Genomic DNA, 14,699 nt, shown 5'->3' with positions numbered 1-14,699 from the left:
TACTTCTGTCCAGGAACAAGATGCAATTCTCAAACACAACAAAAATCCTCATCTCTACACAGACTGGAGGAAGTTTATCAGCCACTCAAAATCACAGAATGAGGTTTTGTACAAAAGGAGTGGCCATCAGGACTAATTTTTGCTACTGTCATGAGATACAGTGTCAAAATGTCAGTTAGCACAGCATCATTTCATTTTGTCAGCATTCTCAACAAATAAAGCCTTAAAGTAGGCTACTGTAGTGGTAAACCCTGACCTTCATCCCTCAGGAGTACCATCCAGCAAGGTTAATGGAGGGGAAGAAGAAGGAGACATCAGTTAAATCAAACTAAAATTCATTTAAATACCAACATTACAGAGATACTTTCCATGACATCACAAGACAGCGGTGTATTTGTGGGCAGGAACACAACCCCGACCCAATATACAGAACCATCCCACCTGCTTTTATTTACCAGGGAATTTCTGTCATTTTCTACACCACCATTCTTTCTACACTTAAATAAAGACTTTGCACTTCACAAACTTAAGAGTGCCTTAAAAAAAAACCAACACAAAACCCAAATAAAACCCCACCAAACCCAAAAAGATCTTACAAAGCTCTGATAAGCACTGGAGCCACTGGAATGCTAGGAAATACTAATGTCCAAATGTTTGGGGGTCAGGGAGAAGCAGAAAGATAAGGAAGAGAAAAACGAGTCAAATTCAGCATCTTCAGGAAGACTATTAGCAATCTCATGAGACCAGAAATCTTGGAACCTGCAATGTAATTCTTTTGCTCTGCTTTGTTTCATGTGTATGAAATCACATGTAAAATTAAACACACACTAACTACCTGGGGAAGCTTCCAGTGGTATCATTTGGTCCTTGGCCCAGGCTAGCTTGGGCTTGGCCCTCTTCGTGTAGATTCCTTCTTTACACTTGATAGCTGTACTATCTGGAGGATTATCATCCCTTAAACCAAGGACATTTGCTGGAAACCTTGGAGGAAGAGCATCATTTGACTCTGCAGAGAAAGAAAGCAATAACTATGAGTAGAAAGAGGAAGCAGGAAAAATAGATACAGAAATTTCACAACAAAGACAACGTCTGAAAGCAAACCTATTATCCAAGTAGTGGTGCCAGTATATTCACCAACCAACAATCATGATTCCTAGTGAGTGGTTCTAGTGAGTAACAGCAGCAGGAGGTATTGCACCACGTTGTTTTCCATGATCTTTGGTGACAAGGTTCTTATTTGAGAGGTAGCTAGAATTTATCTATTCTACTAATGAGCAGAGACAAATACAAGAAAATGAGCATTAGACGAGTCTGCTAGGAAGCCAGACACAGGACTTGGAATGTCCAGGCTCCCTCTTGCTCACATTAAAATTCCAGACATTTCACTGACTGATGTAGATATCTATTTTCCAAGCTCAGAATAGCAATGGAGGAAAACTGGAAGACTAGAGTAGGTCTGCATAACCTCTACAGAAGAATTCAAGACAACAGCAGAGCTCTCTTACTATCATATCGCTGCCTCCTAATGTTAGAAACCTGAAATGGCCCCTAACTGATTTATCATCCTTGTCAACACCACCTGGTTACATTCAGCGGACTTGCTCAACTCCATTTCCTTTAGCTACTGCTCATGAGCTAAGAATCCCAGCTGCAGCAGGGAGTTTAGAAAACAAAATTTAGTTTTCAATTCTTTCTAGAACCTTGCACTGCCTCATATGCATACTGAATTTTTATATCTAGCATCATAAGTTTCTGCAAAACAACAGACTCGCATCACATTTGTTTCTCTCATTTTGACCATATTACAACAGACAGACTGGAAAAAGATAATGAGCAGAGATGCATAAACAATTACAAGAACAATTTGTGACTATAATGACTAACCTGTGCATTTATTGCCACTGTTGTATCAACCTACTCCCCTGGGACACATCTGTCAGGAACTGGACACCTCTGTAATAGTAGTTCTGTCTACAAATAACTTTGGATGTCAGAAAGATCTGACTGAAAACAACCTGCAAATAAGACCTACAATGCTTAAGTGATGTGATCTTTATGTATAGAAGAGAACTGAAAAATAACAGCAGGCAAAGCAAAAGAAGTTGATGAATCACAGAGCATCCTTTCCCCTAGTAAATGGGAAGTGTTTTTTACTGGGAGATGGGAGGATGTGGGGAAGAGGCGAATATGTATTTTAAACCACAGTTATGAATTACATTGTTTATAGAAAGGCTTTCTACACTGGAATCCCCTAACATGGAAAGAAATTCAGCACTGAGAAAGCTATTATCTGAAATGCGTGTTGTGTCATGCAGATATTTCAGAATGCACGCATAACAAATTAATAAAAAAAAGGGGAGAATGTACATAAATAAGGGAACTAAAAAGGAGGAGAGCTGGCAGAAATATGAAAGAGACCAAACTGAATAGTAATTCCCACAGGAAAGTAAAGAATTATCAAGCTGTAAAACACTGAGCCTTGCTTCTTTTCACTGCCAGAATGGAGCACTAACATCCCTTTCATCAAAGAAATTGAAACCATAGCCTTCAGTCAGGACTATACACATCTTTGTGTTATAAAGTGGTGTGAACATGAACAAAGACATATTTCTATTAAAATCAATGCACTTGCTCTAAACCGGTAGGACAGAAGAGTTCTGAGCTCAACTGAGACAATTCTGCATACGAAATTATATTTTGATGTATTTTGATCCAAATGCAAAGTGATAGTTGTAGTTCATGAAAGACCTAAGATAAATAAGTACCTGAGTGAGAGCTCTCAACACTGGTTTCTGACCCATCTGGAGAAATTTTGGATCTTGCCTTTAGATAAGGAACATAATACATCCCAGTACTTCCAGAAGGTTTATATGGCAGCAATAAGGGCTGATCTGTGGGGAAGGAAGGCAAAGCAATTAGCAGAAGTCAGGCTTTAATCCTTTAAGGCAACTGAAGATAAAAGCAACAAATCAGGACCCAAGGAGTCTGCTGAAGATGTTCACTGCAGTAAATCCAGAGAAATATCCTATTCTTTAGGAAAATAAATTGCAATTATTAATTATTTATTTAATTATTTAATACCCACCCAATGCTTAGAAGGTTGACTGTTGCTTAGCTAGAAAAAACAGCTTGCTTACCTATTCAATATTAAATTTCTGACTAGGGTGACAAACACTGACTTAAAAAAAACCCAACTCACGTAATCCACATAGCTCTCACTTGATTCATGCTTAATGAAATAATTTAAAATGAGCACGGATATCTGTCTCTCAAGTCAATAAAAACAGTGTGCTGTCATAACAGAATTCCAGTAAATGTTTGGACCAGAACATTAGCTGACTTCTAATAGCAAAGAGCAGAGGTGATCAGATAGCTGAAATATTTTTTGCACTCTGATATACTGTAAGAATCTGCTCTCTCAACTCATACTATTTTAAACACCTTGCGAATAGAGATACAAAGCCTGGAACCCAGAAAAAAAAAAAAAAAAAAAATCAGGAAAAGTATCCAAGTCTACATACACATTAGTATAAAACACCACTGTGGGAAAACACTGTGCAACATCCACATTCTTCTGCCAACAGATTTTAAAAGCTATTTTAATTCTACTGAAAATAGCAACATGCATATTTTCCTCTTAGATTTTGTACTACCTTGACTAGAGTAAATCAGTAATCAGATATATCTCTTGATAAACTCTAAGCAGTGAAGCAATTCAAATTATCTAGAAACAGATGTCAGAAAATTTTCTTGAACCAGACTTGAACACAACAAATTCAGTTCCAGATAAACCTGAGCTGAATCACAACTGTATTGATACAACTCCCTACCCAGAGGACTGCAAAGGCCAAGTTTAAGGGTTGGGTTTTTTTCCCATACGAGCAACTTTAAATATCAACATTATCTCAAAAATGTTGCTTCCGGAAAAATGCTGGGTTTGTTTTTGGTTTTTAATACCTATAAATATCTCAAACTTGAATAGATGAAAGTCTACACATACATATAAGATGCTAATTTGCTCACCACTCTGCCTTGGGAAAGGGGAAATCTTGTTAAGAGATGAAGTTGCATTGTTGGGAAGTTCATGTGCTTTCTGGAGAGATGACTGGTGGACAGCATTTTCACCTTCTTGTGAATTAATGTAAATTTCTGCTGAAAAGGTTGTTTTTTCAGGACTTTCTGTTGTTATCTGAGTGGTAGCATCAGAAGTACTTTTCACAGTTTTTGCAGGAACTACAGAGTTGAAGATATTCTTCAGACTACACCCTCCTGAACCCCGAACAGTGACTTGTGGTCTCTCAGTGGTTTGCAGAGACTGCTCTTGCCCTGCTGTGCTTGTAACAGAGGAAAGCACCAGGCAGGGATCTGCTGAAGACACTGGCATTGGGAAAGATAAAGATCTTTGATCTTCTGGAATAAGGTTAGCAGCTGGTAAATTAGAAACAGCTTCTATTAAAGTTTCTGGAGTTTTTAAAGACACTGGTTGAGCATTAACTTCAGGTTTATTCCCCGATCTCATCTCATTTTCAGTATTCATGTCACTGCGCAGCTCTGAGTTGTTACACTTTGAGGAAAGGGTTATGTGGACACAAGACAGTACTTTCTTAGTTGGTGATGAATGAGATACAGACGTGGTGGATAAAATCTCATCTGTAGATGAATGATGAGATGTACCGATTTGCTCTCTCGCAGCCTCTTTCTGAACGAGAGGTACTTTATCAGAAGGAATTTTCTCCTCTTCTGCCAACAACTTAATACGGCCCTTCAGCAAATCAGTTTGGCTGGCTGGAGCTGAACCTTCTAAGCTCTCATACAATTGGATGTGACCAGCTGGGCTTCTTTTCTCCTGCTGGTCAGAGCTTATAGAATGGGGTTCATTAAATCTATTAATTTCTTGACTCAATCTTGTATCACAGTCAAGCCCCACCAGTCTGGCACTATGCCTGCCCAATTCACTCACATCTTGAGGCAGAACATTAGAATTTTTTGCACTAAGGGTCTGTCTTTCATCAGCATGGATGCTTACAGAATCCTGATCTGACAAACAGTCTGTTTCTTGATAAGCTCCAACTCTGTTACTGTCAGCAAAGACATGATGAAACCTGTCTTCCTCAGCAGCAAAACCAATCTCATTAGACACTGAGCCAGCAAGCATTGGACTTGAAGGAGGACAGGTCTTAGATCCTCCCCAGTGTTGTTTGCCATGGCTCTGTTCCTCAGGGCTAGCAGAGTCAACCTCCAAAGGCATTATCCCATCAAGGCCATCTCTAGCAAGACTACAGCCGAATGCCATGGAAGCCAAACGTTTCCGGGATGAAAAGGTGATAGAAGTAATTTGCTTCACCATATCTTCAGAACACTCTTCCATAGACAGCTTCTTCTGAGCTGGTAAACGGACGTCTGTTTGAACATCTGACGCAGCTGCAGACCTCATTGCGCATGCGTTCCATTCCTTCTGCAATGGGGGATGAAGTTCAACAACAGCATCAGAATGACTAGTTGTAACTCTTCGATGCATCGGTGTCTGAACGGAACTTGAAGTTTTAAACTGCATATCCTTCAGCAGGCAACAATCAGAAGAATCAGCTCGATGTAATGGCACGGCTTGTTGTAAGCTTGACTCTACAGTCTCCTTAGTCCTGATGGCTTGTGTGTGTTTCTCAGTTTGAAATCTTTCGTCACTTGGAGCTTGGAAACACTCTATGTCCTGTTCCTGATTATGGCTATACTCAGAAGCAGCTTCCAAAACACATACTCGTGGATCCTGAAAAATATAGAAGAATTCACATAGGTTATGTGGACAACTTCCTGCCCTCGCCAAAATCTGGACTGCAGAATTCAAAGACAGACTAGTGCTGTCAATAATCAAGAGTCTGTCATCAGGAATGAGCATACGCTTTCTCTGGAACTCATCTGTTAATGGAACTAATTAAAAATTTGTCATATTTTAAGTGCCAGCAAATTAGTTAACATGATTTTGATGCTATAACAAACAGCAGCAGTGACATCTATAATAGAACCATTTAGTTTTGTGAACTATCAAGTTGTAACTCTGTTACTTAGACTGAGTTGTAAATACCTCTCAACATCACTCCACTCATTGGAAAACAAGAAAAAAAACCTTTCTTCTTTTCTATCAGTTGGCTTCATACAGAGCTGGACATTTATCATAAACCCAGTTCATAATGTACTGAGAAAAATTACTCTTTTGAATGAATATTTATTCACCATCTAAGTTCAAAGGGATTTAGGAAGAGACAAAGACACCCTGCTAAAGCTTTATAATTTCACTGATAATCTTATTAATTAAAAAGATAGCCAATTAGCTACTCAAAATCACAGAAACACTTAGGTTGGAAGAGACCTCTGGAAGTCTCTAGTCTGAGCTCTAGTCTAGCTCAAAGTAGGACTAACTTCAACATCAGAACAGGTTGCTCAGGGCCTTGTCCCGTCAAGTTTCAAAAATCTCCAAGGATAGTGATTGTGTATACAACTTAACTACTTGTGATCTGTAAATGACTGATGAAAGGTGTCCCTTCGTAGCTCCATGGAAAACCAAACCAACGCAGAAACCCATGTTTACTTCCAATTACATGTGGTCAAACCTTAATGAAGTATGCAATGTTAACGTTTTGGCAACCTCCAAGAAATCAGGGAGCAGACACACACTAAACCTCTTCTGGTTTCTGCCAGAATCCAAACAAACTCCACGCTATCAAAGCACTACATTACGTGACATTTTAGAGTTACAGGGATAATTCTGCATCTGACATTTTGCTATGCCATAACTATCACTGTATGAAACAGAAAACTTGATATAAAAGGGTTTCCCTTGCACTTGAGTTGTTTGACTCTAGCGTTTATGAAGCAGAACTAAAATGAAAGGAACTCAGTTACACAGAAACAAGTGGGAAGAAAGCTGTTCTTTACAAAGCATAAGAAAATATTTAATTAGAAAAGCTTTAATTTTCCATAATTGCTCTTCCTTTTTCCCCTAAAACAAGTCTGCCAATTTCCCTCTCAGACAAGAGCTGTAATAAATCTTTCTATCTTTACGGTCACCGCCCACTGATGACAATAATTAAAAAATGACTGAAAATAATCAGAGCTTTGATTTGCTCTTTAAGGTAAATGATAACTTGTAAAAACTTTCCAATTCTCAGGTGCAGATCATTTTCATTCTCCCATCAGAATGGGTATGTTTGCCACAAATACTGTTTTTTTTGTTTGGAAAGCTGATGACAATACTGCAAAAAAGAGGAGGTATTTCTCACAACAGATAAGACCTTAATCCCATCAAAAACAAGGAAGTTCACTGTCAGTTGTCTTTGTTCATATTTTTAAAAATAAGTGACATCTACACCTTTGTCTGACCATGCAAATTGTCCCACATCTGTATCACCCCCCAGTATCAGAGCCACTATACTTAGGGCTCTGCTACATGTATCCAGGTATCTCTGGCTCGTATTTTACACAGCAGTATAAAATACTGTGTCTTAAATTACCTGCCTGTGGGCATTTAGGAAACTGAAACTAATGATTTACTTTAGTACTAACTTCTACCCTGGTTTCTTTGCCTGATTTTACTAACCATTCCCATTTTCAGCATGCTCTCCAGTCCTCATCGCTTCATCTTCTCCTTCACCTCAAGCCCCATTCGACCATCAAAAAAAACTCCCATCAGCAACAATCAACAGTAATTTATCATACCAGGTAAATAAAACTAAAGCAACATATGCTATAGCCCCTCAGCAGAATCAGACAGAAAAAATCCACACCCTACTCTCTAGGCATACTCATCAGATGGTGTTGCCTTTCAGCTGCCTCTTAATGAGGCAAATTACTGACACTGCAGCTAACTGGAAAATTCCCAGGGCTACAGCGCTAAGGAACCTACACCTTCTCCTGGCATCTCAAAACGTAACCTGATTTTTCTCAACACACCTTTTGCACACAAGGCACTAAATATACCATACAGAGATAAAAATATGGAGGGTTCGGCAAATGGCTCTAGTCACCTGCCAAGAAATGTAGAAATAAATGTGTCTAAACACTCGAGGAAATTTAGATATTCCAGACTTTTCTTTCAACTCATTACAAACAGCAGATACTAACAAGGCACATTCATTGCCTGCAGAGATTTACCGAGATCAACAAGACAGATAAACAAAACATGATCTTCTCTCTCACCACCCTCATTCCCCTACTTTGTGGAGCGATCACAGGATGGGACCTTTGCTTCCAAGACTTCTCTCATTACAGCAGAAACTCCCAAATGCTGACAGTTGATCTTTCCAGCAACTTACCTGACTGGTGTAAGGAGAAGGTAGTTTGGAAGAAAAGAAACGCAAATACCTCTTGATCAAAGATCACACTACTAACAAGTGAATAAAACATCTCACTCCCAGATGCATGCATACTCTAAGAGCAGAAAGAGAAAGCCTTGCAAGTCCAACTGGGAAAACCTTATATTACCACTCACAGTAATTTATTACTGTCAGTGTTGATCAAAAAACTGCAACAGCTTTTGCCCTGAAGCAAATTAAGGCAACTACTCACCTGATCTGTTAACACTGCAGCTCCAATGAGGGGCAGTAACAGAACTACTCAAACGCTAACCTTTGGAAGTAGCTGTATCGATTCTAGAGACACTAACACTTATTTACACACTGAGATTCCCCTCACTTAGACACGCACTACAACAGGTATCATACAGTCAGTCCCATTCCTGACACAAAATCCCACACCACACTTCACACAACACGCTAGAAAGCAGCTCCCTCTTACATTATCTCACCCCAATTCTTTTGGATGGGTCAGTTTAGCGTCAGAGGCAGTATCATGGTTAGTGAACACTGGGAATGGACAAGACAAAAGACAAATAATTTCATCAAACCTTACATCCAAATCATCTGAGCTCATCTTAGTGTATGTGAAACTACAGGCCACCAGCCTTCTTTAGAAAGAATTTCTTAAGCGTCATCATCATTTTATTAATTTATCAGTATCTGCACTTCCTTAATTTAAGTGTCATTAAAAATTACAATGCTCCCATTGAGGTGCAGAGAGCAAATCTGAGATAAATGTTCTGCCATGGAGATGGGCCAGATAAGCTTACTCAAATAAAAATAAAAATTGAGGCTATATTTATTTTTTCCTACTGATTGGAACAACTGTGGAAACAGCAGAGTATATTTCATTAATAAAATGCAACACAGGTCCCTGGATGATTACACCCTAGTCGGAATTTGGAAATCAGTCAGAAAACATTTTTGGTGTCAGTCACAAAATATAAACAAGTATTCCACAACAGATTTTCCTTCCTTTCTACATCCCAGATGTCATTAGCAGTAAACTATTTTAGCAAGCTCTGGATTATTATTCTAAAACTGTACTTTTCTGTGGCCTTATCTATTCTAAGGCAACTAAACTAGTTTATCTGGCTTCCTGTATTTCCTATAGCCAAGAGGGACAACAAGGGACTGTAGAAGAATGCAAGGACACAGAGCAGTCCTGTGCCAGGGTAGGGGTGAGAGATCTCTTCCTTAAACCACATCCCAGTTCAACGGCCTGAAGTAATACACAGCAACTCCTACTACTGAAAGCAAGCACAGAAGTTGCTATAAACTCATCTTCCCAAGCCTTTCACATGTTTTATTGTGCTTGTTATGTGTCATCTTTCCAAAAAAGATCTGTATGGCATATGATCCACAAGAGATTGCAGTGCAAATTTATAGCTACAACTCAGTGAACTTCCTGAAAAAGTGAGAAAGTACAAGGAGTGGAAAAATACAGCATATAGTGGAAGAATACTGTATACAAAGGGGGAACGCTCTTAGGTAAGTCAAGAGGGAGCTATTTGGCACCCATAAAAATACAGGTGGGGTAATAAGGTCCTCAATTTAGAAGGAAAATTCTTAGGTTTAATATGCTGAAACTGTACTTACATCTAACAGCAACTCAAAACCCCTCAATCTCAACTGGGGGACCAAATCAAATGCACATGCACAAGAAGGAGGTTAAATTTGAAAGACAATGCTCCTGGAATAGATAGAAGACGACCTACAAGTCTTTGGCTTTTCCCTGTTATTCTTGAAAATCTATCTGGAAAGACTCCAATGATTTCAGTGGAAGAACAGTTAACAGGGCTGATTTCTGGAACCTATGATTGACTTTTCATATGTTTTTCCTAAAAATTCCAACAAACTTCATGTTGCTTATAGCTCTTTGTGACTGAAGAGCATCACCCATCTTAGAGTTAAACTCCTCAAGCCTATCAAAAGAGTAAATACCCTACTGCCAATTTACCTCCTCCAGCGAAAACCAGATCTCTGCAGCCACACAAGCATGGCCACAGATGTAGGAATTATTCATCAAGCAGTAACGTATCTATAGGAATGTCTTGGCAACTCTTTGCCTCTCTTCATCACAAACAGGTTTATAGGAGAGTGCCATCAATTTATCATAAGTTTCACAAGACCCATCTCTGGACAATCTGAAATTTGACATTTTTTTTTTGCCTATTTACAAAATATTTGCAGTTAATAAATCCACAGCCTTTGTTTCCTTTTCCTCCTAAGCAAGGCCAAGGCACTGTACTTTTCTCTTTCCATGAATGGCCAGTTAAGACCTTTAGGAAGAGTCAGTATCAAACGGAATCAGTATGAAATTTAAAAAAAAAGTTCCATGTTTGCCATCTATTCCTAAGCATTTCTGTCAAACTTTAAGTGTTTACTAGAAAAGCATAACAGCGTAAGTATTTCTCTCCTTGTGTAAGGGAAGAGCGATAAATCAACAGAAAGACTCCACAGATGAAGTGTACAGAGAACAGATTCACTGCTCAAGGTTTGTCCATCTTACCAAAGAGAAAGTAAAGAAAATACAATTCTGAGTTACACTCATGAGCATTGTTTGCTATTAGAGATACATCTTCAAAATTAAATTTTCATACTGAATGTTCTCGTTTTTGGGCCACTATTCAGCTGAGCGCTTGAGTACATGTTTGGAGCCCATTTATGTGCATATGTCCCAATCACCTCCTTAAACACTCTGCTCAGCTAGAACTTGAGAAATCATTATGATGCTTCTTTTTTAGCGCGTCTGTTAACACATCACCAGTGACAAACAGCTATCAAACTGATACTTGACTATCTCAAAAGATGGAACAATCTTTGGAATTAAAGATCACTGAGAAGAACTCTCCCAAGCTGTCCTGCTCCTTTGTTGCATTTTGGTTTTTTTTTTATAGACAAGTTTCACATGCTTCCTGTTGGAAACAATAAAATATCACAGTGGTACATTATATTTCTTGAGTTGTCACCTATAAAAACAAGAGGCAGAGTCTAAACTTTCCAGAAAGAACACTCATCATAAGCCTGCATCAGAAGCACTAAATAAAGATGATGGTCTGACGAAAGAATTGTTTGCTTGAGTGCTAGGAACAGTTTGTCTTTCTCAGTCTTTAAAGTTTAGTAGAAGGAAAAAAACTTTTCATAATCTTTGTTCTGTTCTAAGTCAGCACATGGCCAGCTCTATAAATTCAACAGGTATTTTACAGAACAGTTTCTATTAAATTTATAGCACATTATTTTGTCAGCAACAAAACTGGCTGCATTTTTTTCAGTTACATAGTTTTCAACAATCTGTATTCTTCAGTGACACATTGTTTTGCTTGGAGTGAAAAATACATTTATATCTTACCAGCCACCTTCATTCTGCAAATTCAAAGCCATTTTTTATCTGAAATTAAAGCCATCATAGAGTAAAATACTATCAAGATCAAAGTAAAAAATGCTATGGTTGACCTAAAGCAATTTCTTGGAATCGTGGTTTGCAAAACTATGATTAATTTTTTCTTACTCTAAATTGGGATAAAACAATTCATAGCTGACACTGAATCACATAAAGGTAGGATACTTGGTTCCAGGCTGTAACAAGTCAGTGTTAGGGACAAAGCTGTGATCTAACAAAAATCTAAAAGTTGGGGGGAAAAAAGCTTCAGGGCCTCTAGTTTTTCATTGAGTAGATTGAAGAAAAAATGTATTTGTGTTTTGTTTCTCTTTTTTAAGAATTGTCTGAATTTCTAAAATTAAATAAAATTACCTTTTTTTTTTTTTTCCCAGGCTCCCCACTGAGATTACATCAATACATGAATAACTGAAAAGTTAGTCTGATGGTTTTTGGAAGCTAATGTCTGTATTACCAACACTGTTCATGCCCAAGAAACCATAACACAAACAGGGTCGACATAGTGCTGAGGGATATGGTGTAGTTGGGAACTGTCAGTGATAGGTTAATGGTTGGACTGGATGATCTTCAAGGTCCTTTCCAACTTAGATGATTGTGTGATTCTGTGAACACGGACTACTCTTGAAACACTATTTTTCATTCTTGATGACGCAAGGCTTTTAAAACAAACAAACAAACAAACAAACAAAACCCTACCGCTTTTCCTGGGAGGCAGGCAGTCCACAGAAAAAAAAAAAAAAAAAAAAAAAAAAGGGAAGATATTGCTAAAGCTAAGGACATTTTTCGGAAACACCTGATTAAGGACAGATTAAGATTGTATTTTCAAATGCAAGTTTTCTACATTCTCCTCAGAAACTGCCCCAACCTTTAGCTCTGCTTAATTATCCAGTCTCTCTTCCACCAACTCATCCATCCACCACTCGTGGTATATAAGCATCTCCACATTTTTCCAGCCTGTTCTTTTAATCAAAATACTCTCTATGAATTGTGCCCTATCTTGGGACACACAGACAGCCCCTAGAATTCATGACACAATTAGACTGGCCATCAGATGAATGCTGAAAATGGATATTTAAAGTCAAATCAAAGGTAATATACTCCTACTTAGACAAATTCCAATCCAGATATATTATATGTTAATAAATGAACTAGAAGTGTTCCAAAGGAGATATGCAACACATGACTACAATTCAGTGTCAAGTTTTCACAGAAAAATAGAGCTGTAAGAGTCTGAAAGCTCATCTAGTCCATATCCCTGCCCCAAACCAGCATTAACTACACTTATTCTTTACAGATACTTACCCAAGCTCTTCTTAAAAACATACTATGACTAACACTCCATAATCTTCCTCTCATCATCCTTACCATTAAGGAGTTTCTCTCCTAAGATGACTATTCCTCGAACTCGAAGCCCATTATCTTTGATACAGTCAACACAAAGGAGGAACAATTTACTCCCTCCTTCCCTGAAACACCCTTGCAAAAATAAATATCACACTCCTTTGTAAACATTTCAGAACACATTGGAAGTAACACAACAAATACAGCTATTACCTAGATGATATTGCCTTGTAAACTCCACAGAAGGAGTTTACAAGGCACAATCAGCATATGCATAAATACTTTGTGAAAAGCAGAACTCATTAAGCCAATTAAGAATCATGAGCTGTGTGCACTTTCTCTCCATAGTAACACCAGTTCTCCCATCACATCATTGCTGACCACATCTCTGTCCTTCATACCTTCCGTCAGAATATCTTCAGTTGTGTGCCACCCCCTGCACCCCAAACCACCCCCCCTCACCCAAGAGACCTAACTACTGCCTGAGGAAAACAAAAAAAACCCAAAACACCCACAACAGCATGTGCCATGGCTGGTCCTAAAACATGTGTAGGAACTGACTAAGCTGAAACAAGCAGCTCTCATGAGTTTGCATCCCCCTCTCCCTGTCTAGCTACCAATCTTCAAAATTATTGCAGGAATATAATTCATCATTTTAAGATCACAAGCAAGACAGTAGCATTTATCTCCCACTTCAAAAATTTTCTCCAGAGCAGGTAGTTTGTCTGTTTTGTACCTTGGCTAGTGCAGATTTCTTGGCACTCAGAAGCAGCTCTGCCTTTATTTCCTCTAGTCTTTGTTGGTCCTCTTCATTCGAGTCTGACACAGATTCCTGAGATCGGCTGGCCAGTTTTACCTTCACCCATGCTACACAAAGAACATAAACCAGAAAGTAGTTCCTTTTCCATTTTCTCACATCATGTATGATAACAGTTTTATAACTTATAATCAAAACTTTACTATGCATTTCTAGCTACTGTGACTGAGGGAACAAAGACCACTATCAAATACCAGAGCTGACAGACTGACCAGGAATACAATTTAAAAATGGCCAGCTCTATAAATTCAACAGGTATTTTACAGAACAGTTTCTATTAAATTTATAGTACATTGTTTTGTCAACAATAAAACTGGCTGCATTTTTTTCAGTTACATAGTTTTCAACAATCTGTATTCTTCAGTGACACATTGTTTTGCTTGGAGTGAAAAATACATTTATATCTTACCAGCCACCTTCATTCTTTGGAAAGATGAATCCAAGACCCACTGCCCGGTTCTGTCATCTTTACAGTCTCAGACTCAAGTCAACACTCTTTCACACAGTCCCTAATCCCTAGCACATGCTTAATAGCTATGTGGACAAAACACTTCTTTGTGTCAATGCTAAGCAGAAGAAGGTATTCAAACTGAGAAAGTTCAATTCTGTCCCATACGATGTAAGATGACTAAAAAACTTTGAACATTTAAGCCCTATCCTGTTAAAGCTTATCGTTAATAAATTAATATAAACACCTTTAAAATCAGGGGAGCAGACTCAGATGACCTCAGAGGTCCTCATACATCCATACCCCTTCATTTCAAAGTAATCCCTTAAACATATACCTAAAGAT

The 14,699-nt window shown here is 38.4% G+C and overlaps 1 protein-coding gene across 3 annotated transcripts in view; it reads right to left on the bottom strand.

Annotated features, from left to right (window-relative positions):
* ALMS1 (ALMS1 centrosome and basal body associated protein) overlaps nucleotides 1-14,699 on the bottom strand; it is a 74,759-nt gene that overhangs the window by 24,019 nt on the left and 36,041 nt on the right. For all 3 annotated transcript variants that reach the window (XM_074865415.1, XM_074865417.1, XM_074865418.1), the window contains 4 exons: nucleotides 13,826-13,956; nucleotides 4,024-5,764; nucleotides 2,766-2,891; nucleotides 836-1,006 (listed from right to left, as the gene is read on the bottom strand). In XM_074865415.1, the coding sequence (XP_074721516.1) occupies nucleotides 836-1,006; nucleotides 2,766-2,891; nucleotides 4,024-5,764; nucleotides 13,826-13,956 (2,169 nt within the window). The remainder of the gene's footprint in view (nucleotides 1-835; nucleotides 1,007-2,765; nucleotides 2,892-4,023; nucleotides 5,765-13,825; nucleotides 13,957-14,699) is intronic.

The sequence above is a fragment of the Strix uralensis genome, chromosome 4, assembly GCF_047716275.1.
Source record: "Strix uralensis isolate ZFMK-TIS-50842 chromosome 4, bStrUra1, whole genome shotgun sequence".
Lineage (NCBI taxonomy): Eukaryota > Metazoa > Chordata > Aves > Strigiformes > Strigidae > Strix > Strix uralensis.
The sequence above is the reverse complement of the archived record's forward strand: the minus strand, read 5'-3'. Positions and strand labels throughout refer to the sequence as shown.